Source organism: Chinchilla lanigera, unplaced genomic scaffold, assembly GCF_000276665.1.
Source record: "Chinchilla lanigera isolate Chin_1 unplaced genomic scaffold, ChiLan1.0 scaffold00007, whole genome shotgun sequence".
Lineage (NCBI taxonomy): Eukaryota > Metazoa > Chordata > Mammalia > Rodentia > Chinchillidae > Chinchilla > Chinchilla lanigera.
The window spans coordinates 3,711,607-3,725,199 of record NW_004955408.1 but is presented as its reverse complement, the minus strand read 5'-3'; the positions used below and the strand labels follow the sequence as shown (position 1 = coordinate 3,725,199).

The following is a 13,593-nucleotide window of genomic DNA, read 5'->3' as shown; positions in this document are numbered from 1 at the left end:
GTTTTGATGCCAGACTTTATTCTTATTTATGCATAGCTACACCAGTGTTTTATGATGCTTTCATCTATGTTGGTCTGGTCTCAACAATTAGACTATACTTCTTCAAGACAGGAATCACACAGACTACAATAAATGCTAATAAATGCACAGCTGTCAAAAGTGCTGGTGTTAGACACTCCCAATGCTATTTTTGCAGCCAGTTAAGTTGACTAAAACTGGGGAGGGACTTGTTGATTTAAAGGGCAAAACAATGAAGGCTGTTTCGTTGTAGGCAGGCCTCTGAAAGCGTGGTGCTTTGCCGCTGTAGTGATGCCTCTGCCACAGCCAGGTTACATGCCTCAGGGAAAGATCCTGACAGCCAGGGACAGAAGGGACCTCTGGATGGAGTGCTACCACTCTCACGGCCTCCGAGGTGCTACTCCCAAGGTGGCCAGGAGTGCAGCCCCCATTGCCTCCTCAGGTGTCCTGAGAGTCCCCTGCCCTCCCTCGCCAGGAGTGCCCTCCTCCATCCTCTCCAGTCATGGAAGCGAGTCCTACTGTCCTCCTAGCATGGATCTGCCTCTTTGTCCTTGGGCCACCTTGCTTTCTTTCTCTGTACCACCGGTGCGCGGGCAAATCCTCAAGCCTATACCCAGAAGTTTTAAGGCCCTTAACAGACCCTACAGCCAGAGTAAATGAAGACAGGCACATCTGCCTGAGAAGGCTGCAGTAAGTCAGGATACAGTAGGGAAACTAGGCAGGCCAACCCTCAAACACATTTTTTTCCCATTTAATCTGGAGATTTACAAATCATCAGTGTATAGTCAAGTCAATAGTGTGGAGCAATGCCAATAAAAAAGCTGAGGGTAAACTTGCAAAATGAAGTAAGCTACTTGCTATTTGTTAAGCAGGATATATATATATATATATAAAACGGCCCTATGCATCTTGCCCTATGCAATAACTCTACCACTGAACTATATCCCCACCTATTGCTATAAGCCTACAAAATCGTATGAGGACTATCCTCCAATGGTCTTTAAAAAGACGATGCCGGGTGTAGTGGCGCACGCCTGAAATTCCAGCACTCAGGAGGCTGAGGCAGGAGGATTGTTGCGAGTTCAAGACCAGCCTGGGCTACAAAATGAGCTCAAGGCCAGCCTGAACTGCATAGTGAGACCTTGTCTCAAAAAGACAAAAAAACAAAACAAAACAAAACAAAAAACAGACAATGCTGGGTGTGGTGGCTCACGTTTGTAATTCCAGCAGGCATGATTTTAGAATATTACTTAATTCTAAAACATCCCTTTATGGTGGAATTTTTTTAAGAGGCAGGGATCTCACTATGCTGACCAGAAATTCCCGGGTTTAAGAAATCCGTCTTCCTCACCCTCTCAGGCAGCTGGGATTACAGATGCGAGCCACCACACCCATAAGATTTTTCGCTGGTTCACAGAAATAATAAAAGCATCTTCAAGCTTCAAAGTTCTGATCGAATTGCTGTGCATAAGCCCTAGAGCAGACCTCTTGGGTGTCTGAGCCCGGCAGCTGCAGAGGACCAGCAAAAGTGAAATGGCCAGTGTGGTCTAAAGGGGGCAGACTGAGCCACCCCGAAGGCAGTCATGATTGTACTCCTGACACCGAGTGCATTGCCTGGGCCCTGGCAGGCACTTAACAAGTACTGAATTAAATTAAATTTCCTAAAACCAAGAATGCAGAGCTGACTTTAAGAGGAAACATCTGCAAGTGCTTACCTCTATAGGGTCAAATATCACTGCAGGTACAGCCACATTGTTCATCTTTGCAGCTTTCTGGATGATGTCTTCAGCCTCTTTAAATCTTTTCTGGGATATCAGCCACCGAGGAGATTCAGGAATAAACCTAGAATTCATTTTCAGTAGTTAATGATTTTTCACAACAGTAGCGGGTGGTACTGGTATTTCTCAGACACTCTTAGCCATAGACACTGTTATCTAGATCCTTTTAATTTTGAAAACTTCTAGTTTGTCTTTAGTTAAAATTTATTCATTTACTATTTCTTTGTGGTACTGGGGATTGAACCCAGGGCCTCATGCATGCTAGACAAGTGCTCTACCACTGAGCTACATCCCCACCCCTATATTTTTAGTTTTAATTGACACATAGCAATTATATATATGGCTGAGGTGCAGTGTGACATTTCAGTGCATGCATACAATGTGTAATAAACAGCTGGTCTTGTTTGTTTGAAACAGGGTCCTACTGTATAGCTCAGGCTGGCCTTGAACTCACTATGGAGCCCACGTTGACCTCTAACTCTCAGTGATCCTCCTGCCTCAGCCTCTAAAGTGCTGGGATTACAGATGTGCACCACCACATCCGGCATACTGGGTCATAGGTGTGTGCTGCTGGACCATTAGGAGGGAGTCCTCATAAGATTTTCACTGGCTCATAGAAATAATAAAAGCACTTTTAAGTTCCAAATTTCTGATCAAACAGTGCATAAGCCCCGAGCAGACCATGACGGTGACCTTCACTGTGGAGTGTCTGAGCCCAGGAGCTGCAGAGGACCATCGAGAGTGGGATAGCCAGTGCGGTTCTAAAGGGCACAGTCCCTGGACTGTAAGGGCCCCAAACAAAGATGCTGTCCCTTCAGTGTGTCCCTCCTGCAGGGAACCCTGCGATGGTCACACCCTCCTTCCCTTGGTAAAGGACAGCCAGGGCCTGAGCTCCCCCTGCTTTTCCCGCAGCCAGCGGATGGACAGAGCACTAATGCTGCCCCGGGCTGTCCCTGCCGCCTTTTGCAGATCAGCGAGTTTCCAAAGCCAGCTTTCGGGAAATGAATCTCCATGTCGTCTTAAAAAAAAAAAAAAAAATCTAAAAACTTAATATCTAAAAATTATATACTCCCAATACATTTATAACTGATGTTCAAACACAGTTACAAACATAGTACTATTGTTTTCCTAATTTTTATTTCTCGGACACTCTTTCGCCATCCTCCCACTAGGTCTGATTCTCCTTACTTAGGTATTAGTACTTAGTTATCCTAGAAAATCAATTACAAGTAGCATACACAGCACCTTCCTATAATTAATAGAGCCCCAAGCTGCGCTGGCAAGTAGCTTAGAACAAAACGCAGCACATCGCGTGGTCAGCCAGCAGCTGCATTCCCCGGCCTCCCGGGACGTGGGTTGGAGAGCAGCCCAGTTTGCATTCCTTTAAATTGGTCCCCGTAGGAACTGTGATGATGTTAGGTCACTGACCTTCAGTAATTACAGCTGTGTTGTCTAATAAAACTTCTGAAATATGCAAATCTGTGCTATCCAGTACAGTACACACTAACCACATGTGGCTATTAAGCTGGTATAATTAGTGTGACTGAAGAAATGGAAATGTAGCTATATTTGCTTTTAATTAATTTGAATAGCCCCATGTGGCTGGTGGTTACTGCGCTAATAAGCACAGAATTAATCTTGCTACATAGCCCCTGTTGTACTGCATGGCTGCCTGTGCTTCTGAGCTGCACCTTTCCCCAACAAGCTTTTGCATAGAAATATCTTTTCCGCAGGCTTTCAGGGCCACCATTGGCCTCAGATTCCGAATGTGGCTTCAGCCAGAAATTGCAAAGCTCTCCCCACTCGAATCTAGGGCCTCCTTCCCACCCCACAGCCCATGCCCTACTGTAAATGCACCTGTGGCCACTTACTGCCAAGAATTGTAAAGGGAATTTGGGATGCAGTAAATACCAGCCCACAGGCAGCGGCTCCGTGTGGGTTTTCCTCCCATTTCCGGCCTGTTATATTCAGGGCCAGTAGGGTCTCCAATTTCAAATTGCCTTGATTTTCTTGGCACACAAAATCTCAAGTCTGGTGAACCATTTCAAAAGCTAGCAGGGCGCCAGACGAGGTTGTACATGTGGGTCTGTAGCTTCATGTTCTCCTCTGATTAAAGAGGGGTGGGTCTTGCTGGGTAGTCTGTCGCATGCCGAGCAGGCACCCTCCCCCTTGTCCCAGCCCTCTGGCTGATGAACTTTGCTGCAGAAAGTTCTCCTTCAAGGACCAGTCATTTAGAAGAAAGCTGTTTTATTTTTATAGGAAAATGAAAAGATGGTTGTCAAACTCTCAGGACACTGAGCTCATTATTGCTGACCCCCAGCTGCCCTCTGTCTGGGGCAGTCTTGTCCTTGGTACAGTGTGTCCACAGCCAGGAACACTCATGGACCAACCCAGGGGCCAGGAAAGAAAGAACTCTCCCAAGGGCCGAGGGAGGATGCTTCTTATGGGATGGGTCTTCTCTGCCGGAAATTCTGGGGGCTGGCGATCTGGCAGTCAGTTCTCACTGTGGATAGTGGGGTACTACTGTCTGTGTGGGCCTTTAGAGCTCTTGGACCATTACTCATTCTCTTCCTGTGTCTCTGCCTCTGTCTCTGTCTCTGTCTCTCTCTCAAAATCATAGTGCAATAAAGTGGATTATAACGTATTTTGAAAGTACTGATTGCTTAAGCCAACATGTAAGCTAGAATCAGGGAACATAGATTATTAAAAACAAAAATCCAAGAAGACAGAAAATAACCCTATCTTGAGTCTTAAGAGAACCTCTGGTCACCAACGTCCTTTCCAGTCAGTGCAGTTAGCAAGGAGTTGTGGAAGGCAGGAAGCAGGTGTGTGACGAGGTTGGTGATGACGCCTCTCATTCCAGAAAGCCGCTCTGCTCTGGTAAGTCTGGGGCTTTCTCTGGAGGCAGCGTTGTGGAGATAATGACCTGCCCTTACACACTGACCCTCAGCCTGGACTCCAGAGGAAAGTTCCAATAAATCAGAGTAAAAATCTGCCTCTCATATACCAGGAAATTAAAAATTTTTTTTTTCTTTCCCCATACCCCGCCCCCATACCACATGCCAAAGGTGTACACTGGTAACCATGGCAACCTTACAGCTCATAAGAAAATAACTCATTGGAGTGGTCCTCTCTGAGCCATCGGGTCAGAAAGGCCTAGATGGGCTACCTGTCAGCTCTTCCTGCTGTCTGACCGTGCCCCAAGATAGAGGACCCCCTACACAGCTTTCCAGCCAGGATGCGACAGGACGCCCAGGAGGTCTAGTCTTTAACCATGAATTCAAAACATGATCAAGGAAACTTGTACTATGTAGTTGTAGTTGTAGTTACATAAGCAGGTACAACTCAAGCAGTTCATCATTCACTAGGGTAAGAGTTGATTTTTATATAATAAAACTAAACCAATGGAAGAAATCCTTTCCTCTTGTTTCTTCTTTCTCCTTATTTAAATGTGAAAAGTCAAAGAAACCGGAAATCCCCCCAAAGGAGCAAAAGGGGTATGACTGGGACCATATTCCACTGTTTCTAACCTGTTCTCTCACCTGTCATCTTCCCGTTAACCACGCTGGATAAGACTGAGGGTAGAATCTCCAGACTGTTATTCCCATAACCATTGTGTCAAAACTGAGTTGAGGGGCTGGGAGCATCGCTCAGTGGCAGAATGCTTGCCTTATATGCATGAGGCCCTAGGTTAGATCGATCTCTAGGATCAAAGGAGGAACAAAAAGAAAAAGAATGGAAGAAAGGAAAAAAAACCTGAGTTGGAGGATTGTGGGAGGACAGAAGAGAACGTTTCAACAGCTCTTTAAACAAAAGTAATTCCTTCTCTCTTCAGGCACATAAACGGGTGCACCTTAGGTATTATTCATGGTGAGCAATTACGTGACCCTTGGTATTTTTTGTGGGGGGGCTGGTTCCAGGACCCCCCCCCCCCACTGATATGAAACTCCTGAGCTGCTCAGTCCTTGCTATAGGATAGCATAGCATTTGCACGTAACCTATGCACCTCCTCCTCTGTACGCCTTCACAGACACACGTTTCTGTGGGGGGGGGTTGAGTGTGTACTTTGGGAGGAGGGTACTGGGGATTGACCCTAGGGCCTTCACATACACTTAGCACACTCCGTACCACTGAGTTACTGCCAGCCCCTTAATATCTAATATGGTGTAAATGCTGCGTAAATAGTTGTTATACTGTATTATCTAGGGAATATTGCAAGGAAAAGTCTACATATTCCGCACACATGCATTTAAATTTTTTTTGCCATCCTCTCATGGTCGAATCCATAGAACCCATGGTCATGGAGGGCCTACTGCGCTGCGGTTGAACACAGATTTTCTAGAGAAAGAAAAGTGCCCAAAGCAGGGCAGGGGGCAGAATGGAAAAGAAAATCCAACGATCCCATCTCCACAAACAGCAGCCAGCCCCCGGCTGGAGCGGGGAGAGTCTGGGAGGGACCGGACTCCCGAACACAGGGCTCTGTGGACAGTGGACAGTCAGACCCAGCGTGGCCCGTCCACAGGGAGGCAGGGCCTCTCTCACTTCCGCTTCCAAGGCAGCCTTGGCGAGGTGCAGCCGAGGGCGCTTGCTCGGCTGAGGTCAGCCCCAGGCTGCAGGCTCCCGGTGCTCAGGGCACAGCCCGGGGCTGACGGGGAAGGCGTTGCACTCACCACCACAGAGGCACGCACAGGACCCCGGGCAGAGTCAGCGCCAGCAGCAGCATCCGCCAGTCTCTGATGAAGTAAGCAAACAGGGGCAGCAGCATGTAGCCAAGTGCAAAAAATGTGCACACTCCTAAGGTGGAGTATATAATACGAGCTGACTTGCCAAGGATTTCTGTTCCTGTTTAAAACAAGGGAGGAGTATTAGCGTCTGAGCCCACTGCCGTATCTGCTTTGCATATAATTACCTTCAAGTTGGAGTTCAAACTGTGGCCACTCAGCAAGGGGAAAAGCTGTGCACTTCATGTTCCAGAGCAGGAGTGGTGGGGGGGGGAGGTGGAGAGGGGTCCAAGGTGGGTTTTCATGAGATTTTTAAAGGAGCCTTAGGTTTGCTTTGTTTTGCGTTTGCTTCTTTTGAGATGGGGTCTTGATATATTGCCCAGGTGGGTTTGAACTTGTAAGATCAAGTCTTAGAGAAAAAAATCTGGAAATCACACTCAGAATCCTCCAAGAAGTCAGGCCCCCTAGGTTGAACCTGGAACCTTTGCATTGAGTTGTATCCCTAGCTCTTTATTTTTCATTTATTTTGAGTTGCAAGGCTGGGCTTGAATTTGTAGCCTCACACCCCCACCTGCGGGTGCTGGGATTTTAAGTTCACACCCTCATGCCCGGATTAGATTTGCTCTTTGAAAGTCCATCTCATGTCCCAGGAATGTCATCTCCAATTGCAGGAGATAATCCCCTCTGGGAATGCTGCATTTCCAGAAACAGAGCTCCTGCGGGAGCCACAGAGGCTTCCTAGCCCCCGGGAAGGTGGCTCTTCTGAGGTGCTGTGTGGGGTCAGGGCACGGTTAGCTTGTCCATGTCTAAGTGTAGGTAAACAGACACTGGCCCAGCAGGAAACAAAGGAAGCTCCCAGTTTCCTAGCTGTCGGATGCCCTTTCTCACTCCGAGTCCCGAGACGCGGTAAACAGGAGCCAGCCAGCTCTGGAGGAGCAGAACTGGCCCCCTGTGCCGGGGCTCACTTCCCCACAACCACGCTGTGCCTGGAGATCAGCCCCAGCCGGAGGCAGTGCTCTCAGACTAGGGCAGGAACGACATTGCTGTCCTGCCCGCCCTGCAGGTAGCTGCCCCGGAGCTGGCCACACATCCGGGGAACTCCTGAGCTTTTCCAGAACAAAGGCTCAAGGCCCTGAGGCGGCTGGCACTGTTTGGGAAAGGACACACTGGCCTCAAGTTTATAGACTGAGAAATGCACTGGGGAGGTGAGCCTGTGTCTGCATTATGGGAAGCAGAGGCTCACGGCACTGGCCTTTTCCATCAGCCTGGCCTCTACGGTGCTTGCTTAAGATGGAACCACTGAGACGGGTGGCTCAGTTCTACTGAGAGGAACAAGGGGGCTGTGACAGGGACAGGACTGCAGAAGTAGCAATGTCGTGCTTCTTTGGAATTAATCTTTGTCTGTGCCTGGGGCATATAAATATGATTAAGAAAATCTTTCTTCAAAGCCAAGCTATGTGGACCTTTGAATTTGTCTGTGTTGTGTTTTCTGTGCTAATACTTCTGCACAGTCCTCCCCCTGGGCCAGAGGACCTAGAATGGACTCTGGGAAGGCCTGGAGCACTAGAACCAGAGGAGCTCGCTCACCAACTCCCTGTCTCAAGCCAAGAACAAGGGAGGTGCAGTGTGGAAGAGCCAGTGCTGAGTGGTCGGTCCACGATGGTGCTGAGCAGAGCTGATGGAGAAGGCCAGTGCCGTGTGCCTCTGCTTCCCACAACGCAGACACAGGCTCAACTGTATTTCTGTCTCTAAACTTGTGTCCAAGTTGGGGGGCCGGTCTTAGGCACTTCCCTTGTTGCTGGGACTCAATAACCAACATCCACAACCTAAGGGAGGAAAGCTTTACTTTGGCTCACATGTCAGTCTGTAGTAGGCTGGCAGCCAGGCAGGAGGGCATGGCAGAGGGGCATGGAGGAGGAGAGCGGCTCGGGCCATGGCGGACAGTCAAGGGAGGAGCCAGGAAGGCAGACAGAACCTTCCAGGTCACACTCATGGTGACCCGCCTCTCCCAACCAGGCCCCACTCCTAACAGCAAGCCAGCTATGAGGCCCTGTAATCCACTCACCTCCCAAAGGTCCTGCATGTGATCCCATGGGGTTTTAGGGGGACATCTAGATATAAACCATAACCAGGCCTGACTTCTTGGAGGATTCTGAGTGTGATTTCCAGATTTTTTTCTTATTTTTTGAATGACTTTCCTACCAAGGCCTGGTTTCTAAACCCAGGAGCTGTGAGGAACATATGAAAATGAATAAGGAGTGCTATGTTCCTAAGCAGAACTTCACAAACGGATCTGATCATGGGAAAGGAAAATGCATGGGAGCAAGCGAGCATCTTGTAGAATGGTGAGCCAGAGGCTCCTCATCCCTCATAACCTTGAGAAGAGAAGAGGGAGAGAAGGTGCACCACTGGGTTCTGGATAAACTCCTTCACTAAGCTTGGGTCTTAGACCAGAACGAGTTGTTATAACTGTACAGAGTCTCCATGGGGAAAGGAAGCTTGGTAAATCTGCCTCTTTGCCTGGCTGTGGAATAACATGAGTAGTTCAAACCCGGATAAGTCCTTATCAGCACTACCTTCTGCTCTCTGACTTAGGTGATCACTTCCTAAAACATCATTACCGCATCACCACCAGCACCATCATCCCCACAGAGGGCACTGTTTTTGGAGTATGTACTCTGAGCTGGGTTCTAGGCTAAGTGTTTACATCTATTATATCTTTGGACTCTTCAAAAACAGTTATATAAGAATGAATGTTACTACTATTTTACACTGACTCAGCTGAGACTTAAGCAGTTAACATCAATTACATAAACATATACTCATAATAAGTGATAAACCAGGGTTTAAATCATATCTGTTTGACCTATGGATACTGGTGTAGTCTCCAAGAAAAAAGACCAGCTAGGGCAAAGCCTTGGTCCGGTACTCATGATCCTTGAACTGAGACATGAGTGGAGACTTGACGGGAGAGGGATGAGGCTGTATCCACCTCTGGGAAGTGAGGGTTTTCATCTTCCCTTCCTTGGCTCATCACTGCACCGGCTGGAGTCCAGCCAGCGCCTTTGAGGAGCACTAGGAGGAGAGCCCAGGTTCCTGGGACCTCAAGGCCTGCAGCTGCCACAAGCACCTTGAGTTCAACTGGCAGTGACACAGAGGGCAGGGGTCACTCCTGACTCTGCTGAGTAGGGAACCCCCGTCCTTCTCCGTCTCCCCTATAGAGTTTTGCTGTAGGACACATTCCGGGTGGTCTTAGTCTGGCTGGGATCTGAGTGTCTCCTGAGAATGAAACTCTGACATCTAAGCCATTGGGGCATGTCTGGGCTGGGACGAGAGCCCAGTAGCTCTAGGAGAACTTTCCCACCAGTTGTCACCTTCTCCTGGATTGGAGCACTTCCCAAGACGGACTGACTCAGGGCCAGGCTCCCTTCTGTGCAGATCAGGAACTTTCTGTGGCAGTCAGTCCCAAGAACCATCAGGCACACGCTGTGTGGGGGACTTAGCTGCCCATCAGGGCCAAAGGCTGCGGCTGACCCCAGCTCAAGAAATGAAACTGCAGTGCAGCTGCCAGGATGTGGGCACAGCAGAGAGCACCCAGCAGGCACATGGAGGACACATGGCTCCTTAATGCCAAGTCCTGGCTACAGTGACTTGAGTTATAAGGACGGAGACACTGTTTGCAAACTGCCCAGCAGTGTGCTCAGCCCTCTATCCGGTGCAAGGGTCGAAGTGTGCTAGACGGCAGGGGTGACAGGAGTACGGTACCGCGGCCCAGTGGGAAACCTCTACTCCCTAGCAACTGCTCAGAGAGCTCATCAGATTAGTAAGTGCTCTGCTCAGGGCACCCTAGGCTGAAGGGACTTCCTGTCTCCGCCTGTGCCCAGCAACGCTATCTACACCACTCTTCCCCATGACCCTGTCCTCTGCTCAGCCAGGGAGGGACTCTGAGTCCTTGTCCTCCCCGGCTCGCCCCTGCTCCTTTCTTGGGAGAATGCAACGCAAACAAGGCAAGTTCTGTACCATGTTTATGTATTTATACCTCAACTTACTCCTTGAAGATTTTGAAGCAGCCCATAATTTAAATACAATGGTACTATTATGTAAAATGCTTTTAAAAGTAAACACTTGTGCCTTGAATGAAAAAGCACAAATATGTAATTGATCACTTTGTAAAAAGTCTGGCAGTTCCTCAAGGGATGAACATAGGAACTGAAAATATGTCCACACAAAAACTTACATTAAAATGCTCACAGCAGCATTATTCCCAATGCAGCCAAAGTGGAAATAGACCAGATATCTCCTAATCAGTGAATAGATGAGCAAAATGAATGTATTCATACAGTGGAATATTGATTCATGCTACAACATGGCTCACTCTTGAAAACATTGAGAGAAGGAAGTTAGTCCCAAAGACCACTCACTGTATGATTTCATTTGGATGAAATGTCCAGGATGGGCAAATCCATAGAACCAAAGTGGATCAATAATTACCAGAAGTTAAAAGAGGTCCTAAGAGCAGGGCCTCGATCTGATGAGACTGCTGTTCTTCTAAGAAGAGATACCCTCTGGGCATGGTGGCACACACCTACGATCCCAGCACTCTGAGAGGCTGAGGCAGGAGGATTGTAAGTCAAGCCCAGCCTCAACAGCTTAGTGACTTAGTTAGTGAGTCTTCTCTTAAAATAAGAAGGAAGGAAGGAAGGGAGGGAAAGGAAAGGAAGATGGAAGGAAAGAAGGAAGGAAAGAAGGGAAGATAGGAGGAAGGAAGGGAAAAAGGGAGGAAGGAGAGACAGAAGGAAGGAAAAAATAAATCAATGAAAGAAGGAAAAAGAAAGAAAGGCTGGAGAGAGAGACAGAGAGAGAGAGAGAATGCAGCAATATACTATGCCGTGCTGCACAGAGGAGGCTGTGTGACCACACAGGGAGAGGCAGCCACGTTCCCCCCAGCAGGGGGAGCTCTCCCCAGTCCAGCTCCAAAGCTCTCTCACCTTGGACTTCTATTCTCCAGGACCGTGGAGAACACATTTTTCTCATTGAAGTCACCCCAGCCTATGGTATTTGCGTATAACGTCCCACCTGAGTGACTCAGTCAGAAATACATTCCAATTTCAAAGCATCTGGGGCTGGAGTTAGAGCTCATGCTACAGCAGTTGCCTAATACCCGTATGGCCTTGGGCTGCATTTGCAGCACCACACAAAAAATGAAAACTTACAAAAAAAACAAAAAACAAAAAACAAAAAAATCTACATATAAAAGCTGCACAATTAATGTAGCTCAATTTACAACTTGCCTGAGCTTCCTGAGCCCAGTTTATAAAGGAAGAAGCCACTAGTTACACATTCATTGAAAGGGGAAATAGCTAGGTATCAGAGGAAACAAAGCTTTAAACAGTTCGGTGTGTCCAAAGACACGTCACATGGAAGGCTGAGGTGAGGAGTCCTGAAAATACTGAATGAAGAAGTCCATCAGGCAGGAGGCAGCTGTCCCTGCAGGAGACACGTAAGCAGCTGGTTATGGAGGATGGGAGATGCCATGGGCTTTTACCCAGTGGGCTGGAAACAGGCTCAAGGCATTATTTCTGAGAAACACAGGGAGACTATGAAGGAGTCAGGGTGTGGGTAGGATCAGTGTCTGATGGAGACCACTACAAAGCAGCTCTGAGCAGGACTTAAATTAACCAACTGGCTTTCCATGTTTACTTGTGAGTCTGTCCAAGGCCTAGGCTCCTTGTCTGGAGATAGGTAGTGGATTCTGTGAGTCACTGATTGATACTGAGACGTGTAATGGTGGGTGAAGCTGTGAAGCCTCAAAGGATAAGGCAAGGTCACAGCCTGGATCCAACCTCAGCTAGATAAAGACTGTAACCTCAGGCATCTCACTCTTGGGTGGATTAATTTAATACCTTACTTGGAGGAGTCCTTGAGTGGATCCACCCTGCTTGAGTACTCCCCTCCCTTCTTCTGATAACCAAATAAATATGGGCCACCCAAGGAAGGTTGTGATCTTAGCCCTGAGAGAATCGTGAATTCTGTGAGAGGGCTTTGATCCTCCCGGAGCCCTGAAATCATTCCATTTGCCTCTTTTTATTTAGCCTTCGCTGTACACTTGTTCAGGAGATTGTGGACCTGATCAGCCCACAATAACTACGGGATATTATTAACCCGATAGGTGTTCTTGGCTCTGAGTCCTCACTTCTTATTAAATCAGTGTCCTGCTGGCAGGACTATCCCGGCAGGTGTATCTACCTTACGTTGCTTTGGACAGCACCGTTTTTTTCCGTGCATTTTCTAGAATCCTATGAGTTTCAGTTTGATGATCTTTTTAAAAGCAGCACTAGGAGAGAACTTGTTTCTGATTTTTGTTTTGTTTTTAGTCCTGGCACCTGAACCCATTCCTTTCCCTTTTTTATTTTGAGATAGGCTTTTGCTAAGTTGTCCAGTTGCTCAGGTAGGGCGCACACTTGCAGTCCTCCTGCCTCAGCCTCCCAGAGTGCTAGGATTACAAGCGTGCACCACCATACCTGGAGTATGTGCATCTCTTTAGGATGTAAAACTGTGCACAGCTGGTTAAGTCAGTTTTCTAGTTTAATGGGAAGATTCCTAACACTGGCGCTTATTACTGAAGATCCGAGGGCAAGCAGAAGAACTTAGCTAGACCCTATCCTTTGATTTATTTGAGTCGCATCAGACCTTGTTGGTTCGACCTAGCCCAAGGAAAAAAATGAAAATAATTAGAATTAAATAAAACAAAACCTGAAATTTGGTTTGAAACACCAGAGGGCGCTCCCGAAACACCAAGGGGCCCTGAAACAGCAGAGGGCGCCCCTGCACTGTGGGGAAGCCACCAGCCACCAGCGCTGCGCTCTTCCCTCCAGGCCCTGACTGCTGAGTCCAGCTGTTCTGGAACAGTCTGGACTTTCAGTGACACTAAAGCCTTCAGACTCGGAAACCCCACACAACCAGTCTGATACCAGGACCCCAAGTCCCTAGTGCAACAGGCATGGCAGGAGCTGACAGGAGCCCTGTGCAACCGGCGGCCCTCGCACCAACGGCCCTCGCACCAACGGCAAGCTGAG

General features: G+C 48.1%; 1 protein-coding gene across 1 annotated transcript in view; it reads right to left on the bottom strand.

Annotated features, from left to right (window-relative positions):
- Window positions 1-13,593, bottom strand: part of Slc22a4 (solute carrier family 22 (organic cation/zwitterion transporter), member 4) — a gene marked incomplete at its 5' end in the record, with an annotated part of 66,175 nt that overhangs the window by 12,747 nt on the left and 39,835 nt on the right. Inside the window, 2 exon segments of the mRNA XM_013508300.1 lie at window positions 1,734-1,860; window positions 6,467-6,638. Coding sequence (XP_013363754.1) covers window positions 1,734-1,860; window positions 6,467-6,638 — 299 coding nt within the window.